Below are 18,673 nucleotides of genomic sequence, written 5' to 3'. Positions count from 1 at the left end.
CACTGGCCACTGTAGATAGAAGATGATCTAGAGACAACCACCATTGTCTCCTGCTCTCGTATTGTTTGAGGAGACAAGTTTGCATAATCTCTGTACCATTGTTTAAGCATGTTTAACTGCAGAGGTCTGAGGTGAAACCGAACAAACGGGTTCATGTCCATTGCCGCCACCATCAGCCTGATATCTCCATGCACTGAGCCACTGATGGCCAAGGAATGGACTGCAGAACTAGATCAAAATAGAAATCTTTGAGTTCCTGACTTCTGTCAGAAAAAACTACATTGATAGGAAATCTAATGTTCCTAAGAAAGATACCCTTGTGTTTGGAACTAAGCAGCTTTTTACAGATTTTTACCTTCCAACCGTGAGATTGCAGGAAAACAACATTGCCGTGAGGAATCTTGCTTGTTGAAAGGATGGCGCCTGGACCAGGATGTCGTCTAGATAGGGCACCACTGCAATGCCCCATAAACAAAGCACCGCCAACGGCTATCCCAGAACCTCTAGAAAATTCTGGGAACTGTAGCAAGACCGAAGGGAAGAGCCACAAATTGGAAGTGTTTGACTAGAAAGGCAAAGCTTAGAAACTTGTGATGATCCTTGTGAATAGGAATATGTAGGAACGCGTCCTTTAATTCCACGTATCATGAATTGACCCTCTTGGACCCAAGGAAGAATGGAACAAATAGTTTCCATCTTGATTAGACTCATGAATAATATTAGTCTGACGGTTCCCTCTTGGGAACCACAAACAGAACGGAATAGAAACCCAGACCTCGTTCCTGCTTTGGAACAGAAACTATCACTCCCAGGTCGGAGAAGTTCCATACAAGTGTAAGAACGCCTCTCTTTCTATCTGGTCTGCAGAAGATCTTGAAGGCAGAACCTGCCCCTGGGAGGAAAAATCTTAAACTCCAGATTGAATCTCGAAACCAAGTTTGAACGAGAAGGAAAGCCTGCCCCCCACAAGATCTGGACCCGGATCGGAGGCAGGCTCTTCTTGCTGCCTTTGATTCAACAGCAGGCTTTTTGAATTGCATTCCCCTATTCCAAGACTGATTGGGACTCTAGGAAAGCTTGGACTGCTCCCTCTTGGAAGATGGAGAGGAAGAATTTTCCTTGAAAATTCGATAGGAAATAAAATGACTCTGACGTTTGTCAGACCAGGTGCAAATAAGGTCTTTCCCTTGTAAGGAATCGCCATAAGTTTAGACTTAGACGAGACAGCAACAGACCCGGATCTTAACCATAACGTTCTGCGGGTTATTATAGGAAGCCTGAAATCTTAACTCCCCCTGAAGGCAAGCATCTGTAGAAAAGAAGTTGGATAACTTCAAGGCCCTTATCAAGTCCTTGATTTTTTTCTAGGGGAGTGTCTATCTAATAGGAATAGACAACACATTAAACCATTTTTACTTTTTATACTACCCCACTAATGATGTTAACACTGCAGGTAGCCATTGTAAACCCTGGAGTACATACATTATTTTACCTCCTAGGGAACCGTCAGCCAAGACTCCTCAATAGAGTCTGACACAGAAAGCATCCATTAAAGTTAGGAGATGGAGAAAACATAATTTATGCTTACCTGATAAATTCCTTTCTTCTGTAGTGTGATCAGTCCACGGGTCATCATTACTTGTGGGATATTAACTGCTCCCCTACAGGAAGTGCAAGAGGATTCACCCAGCAGAGTTGCTATATAGCTCCTCCCCTCTACGTCACCTCCAGTCATTCGACCAAGGACCAACGAGAAAGGAGAAGCCAAGGGTGTAGTGGTGACTGGAGTATAATTTAAAAAATATTTACCTGCCTTAAAAAACAGGGCGGGCCGTTGACTGATCACACTACAGAAGAAAGGAATTTATCAGGTAAGCATAAATTATGTTTTCTTCTGTTAAGTGTGATCAGTCCACGGGTCATCATTACTTGTGGGATACCAATACCAAAGCAAAAGTACACGGATGACGGGAGGGATAGGCAGGCTCTTTATACAGAAGGAACCACTGCCTGAAGAACCTTTCTCCCAAAAATAGCCTCCGAGGAAGCAAAAGTGTCAAATTTGTAAAATTTGGAAAAAGTATGAAGCGAAGACCAAGTTGCAGCCTTGCAAATCTGTTCAACAGAGGCCTCATTCTTAAAGGCCCAAGTGGAAGCCACAGCTCTAGTGGAATGAGCTGTAATTCTTTCAGGAGGCTGCTGTCCAGCAGTCTCATAAGCTAAACAAATTATGCTACGAAGCCAAAAAGAGAGAGAGGTAGCAGAAGCTTTTTGACCTCTCCTCTGACCAGAGTAAACGACAAACAGGGAAGACGTTTGTCGAAAATCTTTAGTTGCCTGTAAATAAAATTTAAGGGCACGAACTACATCCAGATTGTGCAAAAGACGTTCCTTCCTCGAAGAAGGATTTGGGCACAAGGATGGAACAACAATCTCCTGATTGATATTCCTGTTAGTGACTACCTTAGGTAAGAACCCAGGCTTAGTACGCAGAACTACCTTATCCGAGTGAAAAATCAAATAAGGAGAATCACAATGTAAGGCTGATAACTCAGAGACTCTTCGAGCCGAGGAAATAGCCATTAAAAATAGAACTTTCCAAGATAACAACTTTATATCAATGGAATGAAGGGGTTCAAACGGAACACCCTGTAAAACGTTAAGAACAAGGTTTAAACTCCATGGTGGAGCCACAGCTTTAAACACAGGTTTAATCCTGGCCAAAGCCTGACAAAAAGCCTGAACGTCTGGAACTTCTGACAGACGCTTGTGTAACAGAATGGACAGAGCTGAGATCTGTCCCTTTAAGGAACTAGCGGATAACCCCTTTTCTAAACCTTCTTGTAGAAAAGACAATATCCTAGGAATCCTAACCTTACTCCAAGAGTAACCTTTGGATTCGCACCAATATAGGTATTTACGCCATATTTTATGGTAAATCTTTCTGGTAACAGGCTTCCTAGCCTGTATTAAGGTATCAATAACTGACTCAGAAAAACCACGCTTTGATAAGATCAAGCGTTCAATTTCCAAGCAGTCAGCTTCAGAGAAGTTAGATTTTGATGTTTGAAAGGACCCTGAATCAGAAGGTCCTGTTTCAGAGGTAACGACCAAGGTGGACAGAATGACATGTCCACCAGATCTGTATACCAAGTCCTGCGTGGCCATGCAGGTGCTATTAGAATCACTGATGCTTTCTCCTGTTTGATTCTGGCAATCAATCGAGGAAGCATCGGGAAAGGTGGAAACACATGAGCCATCCTGAAGGTCCATGGTGCTGTCAAGGCATCTATCAGGACCGCTCCCGGATCCCTGGATCTGGACCCGTAGCGCGGAAGCTTGGCGTTCTGTCGAGACGCCATGAGATCTATCTCTGGTTTGCCCCAACGTCGAAGTATTTGGGCAAAGACCTCTGGATGAAGTTCCCACTCCCCCGGATGAAAAGTCTGACGACTTAAGAAATCCGCCTCCCAGTTCTCCACTCCCGGGATGTGGATTGCAGACAGGTGGCAAGAGTGAGACTCTGCCCAGCGAATTATCTTCGATACTTCCATCATTGCTAGGGAGCTTCTTGTCCCTCCCTGATGGTTGATATAAGCTACAGTCGTGATGTTGTCCGACTGGAACCTGATGAACCCCCGAGTTGCTAACTGGGGCCAAGCCAGAAGAGCATTGAGGACTGCTCTCAATTCCAGAATGTTTATTGGAAGAAGACTCTCCTCCTGATTCCATAGTCCCTGAGCCTTCAGAGAATTCCAGACAGCGCCCCAACCTAGTAGGCTGGCGTCTGTTGTTACAATTGACCAGTCTGGCCTGCTGAATGGCATTCCCCTGGACAGATGTGGCCGATAAAGCCACCATAGAAGAGAATTTCTGGTCTCTTGAATGGAATGAAGGACACGGCATGCACTTTGAAGTTTTGTTAACCTGTCCTCTGTCAGGTAAATCTTCATTTCTACAGAATCTATCAGAGTCCCCAGGAAGGGAACTCTTGTGAGTGGAAAGAGAGAACTTTTCTCTTCGTTCACTTTCCATCCATGCGACCTTAGAAATGCCAGTACTATCTCTGTATGAGATTTGGCAGTTTGAAAGCTTGAAGCTTGTATCAGTATGTCGTCTAAGTACGGAGCTACTGAAATTCCTCGCGGTCTTAGTACCGCCAGAAGAGTGCCCAGAACCTTTGTGAAGATTCTTGGAGCCGTAGCCAGTCCGAATGGAAGAGCTACAAACTGGTAATGCCTGTCTAAAAAGGCAAACCTTAGATACCGGTAATGACTTCTGTGAATCGGTATGTGAAGGTAAGCATCCTTTAAATCCACTGTGGTCAAGTACTGACCCTCTTGGATCATGGGCAAAATTGTTCGAATAGTTTCCATCTTGAACGATGGAACTCTTAGGAATTTGTTTAGGATCTTTAAATCCAAGATTGGCCTGAAGGTTCCCTCTTTTTTGGGAACTACAAACAGATTTGAGTAAAACCCTTGTCCTTGTTCCAACCGCGGAACTGGATGGATCACTCCCATTAATAAAAGATCTTGTACGCAGCGTAGAAACGCTTCCTTCTTTGTTAGGTTTGTTGACAACCTTGACAGATGAAATCTCCCTCTTGGGGGAGAGGATTTGAAGTCCAGAAGGTATCCCTGAGATATGATCTCTAACGCCCAGGGATCCTGAACATCTCTTGCCCAAGCCTGGGCGAAGAGGGAAAGTCTGCCCCCCCACTAGATCCGGTCCCGGATCGGGGGCCCTCAATTCATGCTGTCTTAGGGGCAGCAGCAGGTTTTCTGGCCTGTTTGCCCCTGTTCCAGGACTGGTTAGGTTTCCAGCCTTGTCTGTAGCGAGCAACAGCTCCTTCCTGTTTTGGTGCAGAGGAAGTTGATGCTGCTCCTGCTTTGAAATTACGAAAGGAACGAAAATTGGACTGTCTAGCCTTGGCTTTGGCCTTGTCCTGAGGCAGGGCATGACCTTTACCTCCTGTAATGTCATCAATAATCTCTTTCAAGCCGGGCCCGAATAAGGTCTGCCCTTTGAAAGGAATATTAAGCAATTTAGATTTAGACGTAACATCAGCTGACCAGGATTTTAGCCACAGAGCTCTGCGTGCCTGAATGGCGAATCCTGAATTTTTAGCCGCAAGTTTAGTTAAATGTACTACGGCATCTGAAATAAATGAATTAGCTAACTTAAGGAATTTAAGTTTGTGTGTGATGTCATCTAGTGTGGATGATTGAAGTGTCTCTTCCAGAGACTCAAACCAAAATGCTGCTGCAGCCGTGACAGGCGCAATACATGCAAGAGGTTGCAATATAAACCCTTGTTGAACAAACATTTTCTTAAGGTAACCCTCTAATTTTTTATCCATTGGATCTGAAAAAGCACAGCTATCCTCCACTGGGATAGTGGTACGCTTAGCTAAAGTAGAAACTGCTCCCTCCACCTTAGGGACCATTTGCCATAAGTCCCGTGTGGCGGCGTCTATTGGAAACATTTTTCTGAATATAGGAGGGGGTGAGAAAGGCACACCGGGTCTATCCCACTCCTTAGTAACAATGTCAGTAAGTCTCTTAGGTATAGGAAAAACGTCAGTACTCGTCGGTACCGCAAAATATTTATCCAACCTACACATTTTTTCTGGGATTGCAACTGTGTTACAATCATTCAGAGCCGCTAATACCTCCCCTAGTAACACACGGAGGTTCTCAAGCTTAAATTTAAAATTTGAAATGTCTGAGTCCAGTTTATTTGGATCAGAACCGTCACCCACAGAATGAAGCTCTCCGTCTTCATGTTCTGCAAACTGTGACGCAGTATCAGACATGGCCCTTGCATTATCCGCACTCTGTTCTCATCCCAGAGTGATCACGTTTACCTCTTAGTTCTGGTAGTTTAGCCAAAACTTCAGTCATAACAGTAGCCATATCTTGTAATGTGATTTGTAATGGCCGCCCAGATGCACTCGGCGCTACAATATCACGCACCTCCTGAGCGGGAGATGCAGATACTGACACGTGAGGCGAGTTAGTCGGCATAACTCTCCCCTCGTTGTTTGGTGAAATATGTTCAATTTGTACAGATTGACTATTTTTTAAAGTAGCATCAATACATTTAGTACATAAATTTCTATTGGGCTCCACTTTGGCATTAACACATATAGCACAGATATCTTCCTCTGAATCAGACATGTTTAACACACTAGCAAATAAACAGCAACTTGGAAATACTTTTCAAAGTAATTTACAAATAATATGAAAACGAACTGTGCCTTTAAGAAGCACAGAAAAATATTATAACAGATAAAATAATTAAGTTATAGCATCAATCTTTGTCAGAATATACAGTTTTAGCAAAGGATTGTTCCCCTCAGCAAATGATAACTAACCCAGGCAGCAGAAAAAAAAAATACACAAATAAACGTTTTTTATATCACAGTCAATACAATCAGCACAGCTCTGCTGTATGATTACTTACCTCAAAAAAGACTCTTGAGATCCCTGAACTCTGTAGAGATGAACCGGATCATGCAGGAAGAAAATGAACCTCTGACGGAGTTTTTCTGATGCATAGTGAAAGCACCAAAATGGCCCCTCCCCCACACACATAACAGTGAGAGGGATCAGTGAACTGCTCTAATTTAAATCAAAACTATTGCCAAGTGGAAAAAAAGTGCCCAAAACATTTTTTCACCCAGTACCTCAGAGAAAAAAACGTTTTTACATGCCAGAAAAAAAACGTTTTACCTCAATAATTAATTGTCATTTAAAACCTATTGCAAGTCCCTGCAAAATAGGTTAAGTCTATGTATACAGTTTAAAAGCCAGAGAAGTACCATTTCCCAGAAAACTGAAGTGTAAAATATACATACATGACAGCCTGATATCAGCTACATCTACTGCATTCAAGGCTGAGTTTACATTATAACGGTATGGCAGGATTTTCTCATCAATTCCATGTCAGAAAATAATAAACTGCTACATACCTCTTTGCAGATTAATCTGCCTGCTGTCCCCTGATCTGAAGTTTACCTCACTCCTCAGATGGCCGAGAAACAGCAATATGATCTTAACTACTCCGGCTAAAATCATAGAAAAACTCAGGTAGATTCTTCTTCAAATTCTACCAGAGAATGAATAACACACTCCGGTGCTATTATAAAATAACAAACTTTTGATTGAAGATATAAAAACTAAATATATCACCATAGTCCTCTCACACATCCTATCTAGTCGTTGGGTGCAAGAGAATGACTGGGGGTGACGTAGAGGGGAGGAGCTATATAGCAACTCTGCTGGGTGAATCCTCTTGCACTTCCTGTAGGGGAGCAGTTAATATCCCACAAGTAATGATGACCCGTGGACTGATCACACTTAACAGAAGAAAAGGGGGTACACTGTCTATCTGTAGCCCATTCTGGTACCAAAAATACATACACCATGGAGGGTGCTCTTTTAGTTTTACTATACTGATTAGGATCGACTACGCCAGTAATGTCGGAGTCGTTCAGGATAGTTAGAACCTCCTTAGGTAGAAAAGGAGGTGTTCAAGCTTAAACTGAAAGAAACAACTTCAGTATCAGATAAAGGTATTACGCAGACAGAGTCTGAGAATTTCCTCTTATATACTATCGAAGTATCTTCCTCTTCAGGCTTCAGGGAAGAAACATTCGGAATAGCTACTACTGTATCTGATTAAATACATTGCATCAAGCGGTTTTCCCTGCAGCATTGGAAAAGCAGACAATGCAACAGATATCGCCAATGACATTAAAGAAGCGATGTGCCAAGTAACTCCAGATGGAGTTTGTGAGGAAGCGCAGGGCACTGCTTTGTGGGCTATAAAACTTTATGGAGACTTGAGGAGAATTTTTTTTATCCCTATAGTAAAGTTCTCACAACATACGGAACACATTTGTTTAAAAACATAAGGTGACCATTCTGACTCACATATGGATGATTAATCAAATAAAAGTTAACTTTTTTAATAAAAAGGAACACATAAAAAAACATTACTGTCTCTTTAAATTTTAAAGTGTAACATTTTATTTTTAAGTGGGCAGAAATGGCTGAATAGGTACTGTACATGAGGTACATGAGTACTGCAAAACCCCTCTACACCTCAGCTAAACCAGCTGAGGTGCCTGCCAGCCTTTCTGCTCAAAAACCTAACACAGTTGTAGCGCTGTCTGTCCTAAGCGCAAACGCAGACTTAAATTCCTCCGTTCCTTCCGTTAACCAGAAGTGCTAGGAAAGAGGTGCGCAACTAAATTGTCGCCACACAAGCTCCGCCCATTGTGGGCGTTTCAACAGCCATCTCCCTAAGTTCAACCACCGGGAGCCAAAATAACAGACTGATCAGCTTCAGTTTAGGCAGCTGCTTAGTCCGTTTGCTACAATTTAACAGAGAAACCTCACACTGAGCTCGCTCTCTGCAGTACAACTCATCGTATGTCAATATGTAATCTCCCGATCGGCTATTATTAGTTATGAAACCGCCGGGAGATGAGAGTCACATGTCACATTCAGCCAGAGTGCCTGCGTCCAAACTGCCATAGTCTCCGCTAATACACTAGGAGAATCTATCTCTGTAACCCTTTAACAAGTTCAACGAGGTCTGAATAAAAATAATAAAGTGCCCAAACTTTTTCTGAGTTTTCCTTCTACCCCCAGAAATAAAGTCAGCACTTACCTCATCTTCTGCCTGACAGCAAGGCAGATCCAGGTTTGAGAGGTCCTCTCCCTCACATGGACCTGTAAAACGAAAGTTCTGAGTATTTTCCCTCAGGTTTTCAGGGTAAGGGTAGCATCAGAATATGGGAGGCGCATTGAGAATTATGTCCCACCAGTTCCCATTGCTCTAAAGTCACCACTGCTCTACTGAAGAGACTGATATGGACTATGGCTACACCCTAGGACAAAGCAGCACAATCTTGCACTACTTTAAAAATAATAAACTCTTGATTGAAGAATCTTTTCTAACACCTAATTTACCACCTCCTTGCACTTAACATAGGCAAAGAGAATAACTGGGTTGGGAGGGAAAGGAGGTGATATTGAACAGCTTTGCTGTGGTGCTCTTTGCCGCCTCCTGCAGGGCAGGAGTGGTATTCCCAATAGTAATTAAGATGATCCGTGGACTCATCGTGTCATTAAAAAGAAATATATATATTAAAAAAACAACAAGAACTAAACCAGAGACTGTCTGCCAGTACTTAAAGGGACACTGTACCCAAATTTTTTCTTTCATGATTCAGATAGAGCATGCAATTTTAAGCATCTTTTTAATTTACTCCTATTGTCAAATGTTCTTTATTCTCTTGGTATCTTTATTTGAAAAGCAAGAATTTAACTTTAGATGCCAGCCCATTTTTGGTGAACAACCTGGGTTGTCCTTGCTGATTGGACAGCACCAATAAACAAGTGCTATCCATGGTTCTGAACCACAAATAGGCTGGCTCCTTAGCTTAGATGTCTTCTTTTTCAATTAAAGAAAGCAAGAGAACAAAGAAAAGTTGATAGTAGTAAATTAGAAAGTTGCTTAAAATTGCTTGCTCTATATAAATCACAAAAGAAAAAAATGTGGGTTCAGTGTCCCTTTAAGATTTTGGTAACCAGTGGAGGGTGAGGGAGGGAAGGTAGCTGTTTAGGAGGGATCTGGTACTTTGGGCAAATTTTTCTCTAACATTCCAGGTCCTTAAGGAGTAAAGTTTGTCCCTTGTTCAATTCAGACTGTAAATAATGTATGAATACTGTGTGCAGTGCAGCACCTCCACCACAGAGGGCGCTGTGGTGCATTAGTCTCATTGCTTTCAGTACGTTTTTTTTTTTCCAGCAGTTTTCTGTGGTCTTTTGTTACACTGAAGTTTAGCAGTGTGAGGCCAGGTAAGGAAAAGCCATGATGTGTGATATAAAATACCAGGGAGGGAAGGAGGATAGGGGTGAGGATGCAAGGCAGCTCAATAGTGTTGCACAATTTGTAACGTGTAATTTTCCCCATGTATATACTGAGTATTTGTTTAGCAGGGGCTTAACATAACAGGCTTTTCATATTCTGGGAATGGAATTTACAGAACATACAAAAAAATCCAGATTTACTGGGGCATTTCTGGGTCTATTAACATATTGCCAGCAACCACATCCGCAACAAACATGAAAAATTTAAATAAAATGTCACCTAACTTTTAATAGTGTCTTAACATATCCGTATATATTGTTCTCAGCAGCCCCAAGACAGCAGATAACAGGTTAAACATATTATAAATTAATTTCAGGCTATGTAACATCTATATAAACTAGTGTGCTTTGTGGTGTCCTGCTATACAGATACTGAAAGGGTTAATAATTTAACCCTTGCTTGCTTGCTTATTTGGTACTTGATGTAAAATTATTCTTCCTATGATAATTATGTGCATGAGAATAAGGGGGGGGGTGGCGGATGAGGAGCTTGATGCTTTAACCTGTATTAAAGGGCTATAACAGTATATAATATGTTAGAGCAAATTTCTTATTGCAATATTACTTGCATATAGCTATGTGTTTAACCTCTGCAAAGTGATTAAACACATAATTAAAGTCAGTTCCAGAGCAGCAATGCACTGCTGAGAGATAGCTGAACACATTTGGTGAGCCAATGACAAAAGACAAATGTGTGTAGCCACCCATAGACAGCTAGCTCCCAAAAGGATTGGTAGATATCCTTTTTAAACAAAGTTACCCAAGAGAACAAATTAGAAGTAAATTAAAAAATGGCATGCTCTATCTCAATCATAAAAGTTTAATTTAATCTTTCCTGTCATTTTAAGCAATCAGTATGGCTAAATTATACTACTAGAATTTTATGTGCTTGTTTTGGGGGTTGATCTGAGTGGGCGGAGCTATCCAAACCGTAAATGGGCGTGGTTCTGATGCAAAGTGTCCCTGGAAATGTTTTTCAAATGTTGGCAACTATGGGAATATTTTTCTTAGACAATGGATTGTAAATTAGTAACATTTAAAAAAATCTGTTTAAGTTATAAGCTGCCCTGCATGTTGTATTTTTTTGTTTTTTAATATAAAATATGAAGATGCACAAACTACAACATTTAATAGTTTAGTACATATGCAGCATATTCATTTTCACATCAGCTGCATTTAAAAAAAAAAACTCTTAAACAATGCAGTATGAATGGAGGAAGTTAAGTTTCAGGTAACTAAGTTCTTAAACTCTGCAAGATTTTATCAGTAAAAATGTTATTAATTTGTGGTTGCACATTAAGAAAAAAAGATATAAACTTAACTGCTAGATATGAGAGAAATAACTGAAGTCAGAGGATTTTATGGAGATTAGGCTAAAACAGCTAGAGGGAATACATACAATACGTTCTAGTTAGAGAGCTAGCATGTTCATTGCTGTCAGGATGTACTAAGGGTCTTGTATTATGTTGCATTAGGTTGGACAGAACGGAGAATAAATGACCCAAGCCAAGATTGCTCAGATAGTAAAAGTTTAGAAAATAAATAAATCTTATTTTTACTTTGGATAGATCCTGTTAAATAAAAAGGTGGTAATTGTGTAAAACAGAAATAAAATCTTTAAATGTATTTTAAGACATGAAAAGGAGGGTCATGAACTAAAACTTTAAAGGGATACTAAAGCCCAATTTTTATTTAATTAATCGGATAGTTTAAGCAACTCCAATTATCATTTTTTCTTCGTTCTCTTGCTATCTTTATTTGAAAAGCAAGAATGTAAATCTTTATTTGAAAAAAGCAGGAATCTAAGCTTAGGAGCCAGCCCATATGTGGTTCAGCACCTGGGTTGTGCAGTCTCTACTGTGCATGTTACCATTTCAAAGTGTTTAATGTCCCTTTAAGGAATAAAGATAGTCAAGCACCAGAATACTGTTCAGCTTTACTACTTTTCTCATCTTTACTTGTGTGAAGACATTTTTTAAATAAATTGTACTTAAATTTGGTTACACAAAAAAGTGGCTGAAACTAACTTTATTTAAAAAACTCAACTCACTGATGAGCAGTCAACAGCTTCTGTACATTTTTGTTAAAAGAAAATAACCACTGAAACAAAATCCAGTTATTTAGTTCAGTAGACTGTTTAAATGTTTGAAAATAGCTCCACCTTGTGGATACTACAAATCCAAACTATAATAAGGCTTTTTTAAATGATCTATTAATCATTATCATTTAGGCTCTGCATATGTGGCTCCTGAGTCCTAGAAAGGGGTATATAATTTTTTTTATATAATTTGATACATAACAGTGTGTGGAAGGGAGTAGATTAGTTTGTGGGATATGGTGGCAGATATAAGTTTTCTAAAGGTAAAAAATGGAATTTTGTCTATTATTTTTATACTTTTAATGTTATACTTAATGCAGGTGCATGAAATATGCATAATTATTGCCCAAGAATACAGAAATCCCCAAAAATGTTTAGGAAGCCTTCACTTCCTAAATATACCACTCCCTATCAGCATTAGTTCACATATTGCAAACCTAGAAGCTTTTGGCAAAGAAGGAACGACTCAAACGAAAACAAACAAATTGCATCAGGAAATTAATTTATTGGTATTTTAATATTGTTTTCTTGCACAGCCTCATGGTGTCAAATTCAAGAACAGATGGAGCCAGCACTAAGGTTGCTTAATGAGATGATAAAATGATGTGAGGAAGAGCAGGCTATAGAATGCCTCAAATGCTGTTTGCAATAAACACAAAAACTTGAAAAACAGGAAAAATAACATTAAACATTATTAAAGAGCTCTAACTATGGTACATAAAACCCTTGCAGAAAGTTAGCATTTAATGATTTAATGGACTAAAAGAGCAAATTGTAAATTTAGCACCAGGGCAGTAATGCCCTACAGGCACCTAGCTGACTATCTCCGGTTGCCTAATGATAAGAGGCATATGTGCAAAGCCACCAACTAGCTCCCAGTATTGCATTGCTACCTACCCCAGCTAGCTCCCAGTATTGCATTGCTACCTACCCCAGCTAGCTCCCAGTATTGCATTGCTACCTACCCCAGCTAGCTCCCAGTATTGCATTGCTACCTACCCCAGCTAGCTCCCAGTATTGCATTGCTACCTACCCCAGCTAGCTCCCAGTATTGCATTGCTACCTACCCCAGCTAGTTCCCAGTATTGCATTGCTACCTACCCCAGCTAGCTCCCAGTATTGCATTGCTACCTACCCCAGCTAGCTCCCAGTATTGCATTGCTACCTACCCCAGCTAGTTCCCAGTATTGCATTGCTACCTACCCCAGCTAGCTCCCAGTATTGCATTGCTACCTACCCCAGCTAGCTCCCAGTATTGCATTGCTACTTACCTCAGCTAGCTCCCAGTATTGCATTGCTACCTAGCATACCTCAATATGCTTTTTAACAAAAGATAAAATAGCAAAGTAAATTTGACAATAGAATTCTTATGCCTACAGAAAGAGAAGCGCTCTGTTAGGAACGAACATAGCCCAACTGTGCTTTTCACATAGGAGAACTTGCCTGAAGTATATCAGTCTGACCCCTACCTAGCAAAATCAGCCCAGTCCCGAAATACGAGGCAGTCCTCCTAAAATTGTACGCTCACATACAGTACATGCTTACTACGTACAGTATATACCTGGCAACACACATTTTATATAAATCCTGGAGTTAATCAATGCAGAGATAGATTTATTTTTTTTAATGTCTCCTAGAAATGTTAAACTCAGCATTTGATAGAGCTACCCAAGACAGAACCCCCCCATCACATACAAGACCTAAATACAAACATATGTATACTCATATAGAATCCCTACCAAGAGACGTATTTGCTGAACTTTAGGTCAGTGGGACAAAGAAGAGACACTTTAGTTTTTCTGACACAGAACAGGCTAACTAAAGTGGCATTAAACGCTTATTTTAAAAGGATTTAAAATTTAAAAGGATTTAATTAATGTCCACAAATAAAATAAATCAGTGATTTTACTGACCATCCACCTAAATATTTAGCCAATATTAAAAGTTAGTTAAAGGGATATGAAACCCAAAACTTCTCTTTTGAGATTCAGACAAAGCAAACCATTCTAAAAAAAGTTACCAATTTACTTCTATTATCAAATTTGCTTTGGTCCCATTATGTTCTGTGTTGGAGATACCTAAGTAGGCATCTGCAGCACTACATGACAGGAACTAGTGCTGCCATCTAGTGCTTCTTGCAAATGGATAGTATTTGTGCAAAACTGCTGCCAGGGCTACAGAAATGGGTCGGGTCCTAAGCATAGATTCCTGCTTTTCAACAAAAGATACCAAGAGAATGAAGAAAATTTGCAAATATAAGTCAATTCATTTGATCTTTGGATAGCAGAAAATGTTATAATATTACAAAGTATTACACTGCCCCCATCTGGTTACTTTATAATACCACCAGTCTGGAACAGTGCTTTACAGTTTAATCCTGAGAAGGAAGTAAAGAGAAGATTTTAAAGGATTTCAGCAACAGCTGGGGCTAGATCCAATACTTCTATTTCTTACGTACAGGGTTAAACCCAGAACTATACTTCTAACAGAGGCTCACAGAAATTGTACTCGAGTTCATGTAACTGAAAGATATTCCAAGGCTGCCTAGAAGTATTCAAAAGATTAAGAAATATCAAGGCCAGTATTTTAAACAACATAGATTATAGGTATTAGAGGACAAGGGTTGAAATCAAGTGTGAGTGGGTGGCACGTGGTCAAGTCAAAACCAAACATGAATTCTTTAAATAACTCAGTGTGGACCTTATGTGCTTAATCTCAAATAAAGATGGTTTAATTGTATAATATTAATAATAATAATAATAATAACAAGATTTAAAATGCTGAAACATTTGAGTATCCTCTTCTATAATTCTTCAGTATAGTGTGTACTCACAAAGCAATATATTTATACACAAGGTCTTAAAAACATAAAATAACTAGTATAGCTCTTAGAAATAGGACTGCAAATATGTGACCATCAATATCTACAGGAATCTAAAGATAATAACTAGATCTTAGAAATATGACTTTGGAGGAGAAAGCTGGCGAAAGAGGAAAATTAAGACAAACAAAATACTCTACTGTCCACAGACTAAGTTTGTCTAGTAAGTAACACATTACAATGTTTGCAAGGAAGGGCAGTCTGTCTAGAATGACCTGTAGCTGAAATTGTTCTTCCACAATAGATATGTAAAATAGAACATTCTCAGTGTGCAGCCGTACAAATATGTTACACACATAGTCCAGGATAAAAATGTACTTACAGCATTCAGTTCTGTAAATTCAGAACCTAAAGAAAAATATTCCATGTATGAGGCCAACCCTTCATTAAGCCAAAGATCATTCCACCACTCCATAGTCACAAGGTTCCCAAACCACTGGAATGTAATAAAATAAAATGTCAGAACATGGAACATTTATGCAATTTATTAACCTAAAATAAAGATAGCAAGAGAACGAAGAAAAATTGATAATAGGAGTAAATTAGAAAGATGCTTAAAAATGCATGCTCTATCCGAATCATGATAGTTTAATTCTGACCAGACTATTCCTTTAAAGTTGACCAAGAGTCAGTTGATGTAAATTAAAATATTAAATGCACATTGCTTATTAATTACTTCCATAAGTATTGAAAAGAGTAATATACATGAACACACACATAACAATAATGTATATAAGATTATATAGTATATTGTTTTGAGCTAAATGTAAAACAGTTGGAGTATTGGAGGTGCAATGCACTGCAGTCTGTTTTGAAAACAAAAACATATATTCCCTCCCAATAAAGTATCATCTAACCCACGGCTTCCCCATATGTTATAATACTACACTATGACTGGTGGTCACCTAACCTAAGTCACTCCAGCAACTTATTTTGTCTTGTCAACATCTTCAGAAGAAATATATACAAATAATTTGGAGTCATTCTCTCTTACCTTCAGAATTGACTATATTAACACTCTCCTAAGCAGAACCCACCTTGTACACCTACTCCCTATGAAATCCTTCCTAAAAACGGCTAATCGCTTCATTTTCCGCACTTCTTATTCATCAGACTTTTCCCCAAAACTCTTGAAATAGAACCTTCAAGCCAATCTCTTCAGGAACATTTATAGTTAATCCAGACAGATGTCTCTCCTAATAAATACGCTTGTGCTATGGCATTCCTAATCTCTTGAGCTATAACTATTTACTCCATCTGTTTACAATCAAAATGAAGCAACTCTTGTTTGTATGGTGAAAGTGTCCTTAAGATTGTAAGCTTTCTAAGCTGGGCCAACACTACCTTAATAGTTTCAAGTGATGACTTTGTTTCATTGATATGAACATTGCAAACAGCTCCCAAAAGTATACAACACCAAGGGGAAAAAAACAGATACATCCTCTTCTTATATTTGGAGGACTTTCCTCCTTTTTATGACTAGAATGTCATGTATAGATGGTGGGGAAAAAAACTATAAATAAGGAGAAAATCAGTAACAAACCTGATGGGCCAATTCATGAGCAATAACTGCTGTTATTGATTGCTTATCCAAGATCGAAGAGGAATTCTCATTATAAAGAAGAGCAACCTCCCGGAAGGTTATAAGACCCCAATTTTCCATTGCACCTGCTTGAAAGTCCGGAATTGCAACCAAATCTATAGGACATAGGGGAAGAAAATTAGACTAGTGTTAAATAAAGCATTACTTATACAACACTGTTTATTGCAAAAGTCATTGCAGCAAACTACACATGATATATTCCTAAAAACTGGAGGGTTACGATTTATAATAAGGTATGAGACAGAGCACAATGAATGGTTTCTTGTATACTGGCTAAAATTATTTCTTGGAATAAGAGCCACCATCAACAGATAATATTTTAATTTCATATTTTGTTTTGGAACAACAAATTCATTAAATAACAGAATATGATAAATTATTTTTTTTACAACATCTATAAAAGTGTTTTACCACAATAGCCTTTAGACTGATGGGTAGTGTAATGATACACGTATTAGGTGTAATGGATACTTGGAATAGTCATCCTGCCGAGGTGGTTCGATATCACAGCATTGCTAGGGCTTAAACTGAATAGTTTGGTTTTTTTTTGTGAAACATTCTGTGTCTGATTCCAGCCCTCTTTGTCTGTGCTGCTACAATGGTGAGATATCATTTGATCAAAATAACCCTTTATATGCATCTAGCTTGAAATCTGCTTTTGAGGGTTCTAGCAGATAAGAAAAATGGGATATAGTAATTCCATCTATACATCAAATAAAGGAATCAAACTCTGTGATCTGAATAAATAAGGTGTCATAAACTGCTCATCAGCTTATCAGTGAGACTTGTATAAGTGTAGGATATGTGTTTAAGTCCCATTTTATTTCAAGAACTGTTTTGCATTTTCCTTTTTTTTATGTACTTTGTTTTATGTAATTCGGCACTGTGTAACATTTGTTTTTTAGTCATTAACATATCAATAATGTAATTTGTTCTTTGGGCTCTAGTATCTGAATTCACAAACTCCTAGAGATATTGGTGTAATCACGCTACCACGCTGTTACTTGTGTGGTTTATTGGTAAATTTGCAGCATGTGCTCCATCACTGGAGTGTAATTGGGGTGGTGCAAGTAGGATTTTGGGGGGGTTAATATAGTGTCACTTTATGCCCTTGTAGAAGTATAAGGATAAGGTTGGCAGAGGCTGGGTGCTATTAACCCTTTCATGTCCAATCACGGCTGGGCAGATAGGCATAACTGTGACAGATGGGAAACTACAATGTGCATGCATAAGATTTTTCTTTGGTATAAAGAAGATCAACAGACATTGCAAATGGGAAGGTTTTTGAAAATAATTGGTATGGTTAAGGAAATATATCCATTGTATTTTATATGAATTTGTTCTTTGCTCAGTACAAAAAAAAAAAATGATTTTTCTAAATGAGACCATTTACTATGGGCTTTCAAACCAAAGACTGTATCAAACATTTCCTATACTGGATAATCCAAAATTCTTAGTGCACTTTATCTCAGTAGCTGCCAGTAGATCAGTCATACATCTAAAAAGTTACTTGTAACTAGTTCTTTACAGAAAATAAATATTCAATATATGACAAAGCTTCAATATTTTGTATACAAGACCAGCATCCCCATAACTTTTAATAAAAAGATTAACAGAAATCTTCCAGACAATAATAGTGAACTTTAATATGGTCTTTTCCAAGCCTTCACTATCAACTCATATGACTGAGATGATAAACCATGTGAGTAAAGATATTGTCCATAGACCAGTATTCATATGGCAGAGCTTTATCGTACTGTACCAGGGTCTTCTTGGTTTATATGGAATCTCTTAAGCGGAGTCTGTCAGTTTTCATTACAACATGGAGGATAATTTATAGGTCATACCACTGGATAATCTCACCTATGCTTCACAGCACTGCTGCATGTGCGAAAGATCACTTATTAGCAAATATTCCAGCTTTTAATCTGATTCTGTGGCCATAAAGTCTGCTATTGAGCTCTCAAATGAATAGTGAATATGGGATTATACATAAATATGCTACTAGCATGTTGCTGCAATGCTTGCAAAATAATCTTGTTGCAACCAAATGTGCCATCTGCTTTCAAACTTAGCAACCTATTTCATTACTGAATAGGGACAATATGGATTCGGTAGCTGTAAGATTGATAGTACAATGAGTC

The 18,673-nt window shown here is 39.0% G+C and overlaps 1 protein-coding gene across 1 annotated transcript in view; it reads right to left on the bottom strand.

Moving 5' to 3' along the window:
- The window catches only part of LNPEP (leucyl and cystinyl aminopeptidase), a 538,618-nt gene that overhangs the window by 271,073 nt on the left and 248,872 nt on the right, over positions 1 to 18,673 (bottom strand). Inside the window, exons 6-7 of the mRNA XM_053701508.1 lie at positions 16,470 to 16,624; positions 15,249 to 15,362 (exon numbers count right to left, since the gene is read on the bottom strand). Of these exons, the coding sequence (XP_053557483.1) occupies positions 15,249 to 15,362; positions 16,470 to 16,624 (269 nt within the window). The remainder of the gene's footprint in view (positions 1 to 15,248; positions 15,363 to 16,469; positions 16,625 to 18,673) is intronic.

Source organism: Bombina bombina, chromosome 2 (assembly GCF_027579735.1).
Source record: "Bombina bombina isolate aBomBom1 chromosome 2, aBomBom1.pri, whole genome shotgun sequence".
NCBI lineage: Eukaryota > Metazoa > Chordata > Amphibia > Anura > Bombinatoridae > Bombina > Bombina bombina.
The sequence above is the reverse complement of the archived record's forward strand: the minus strand, read 5'-3'. Positions and strand labels throughout refer to the sequence as shown.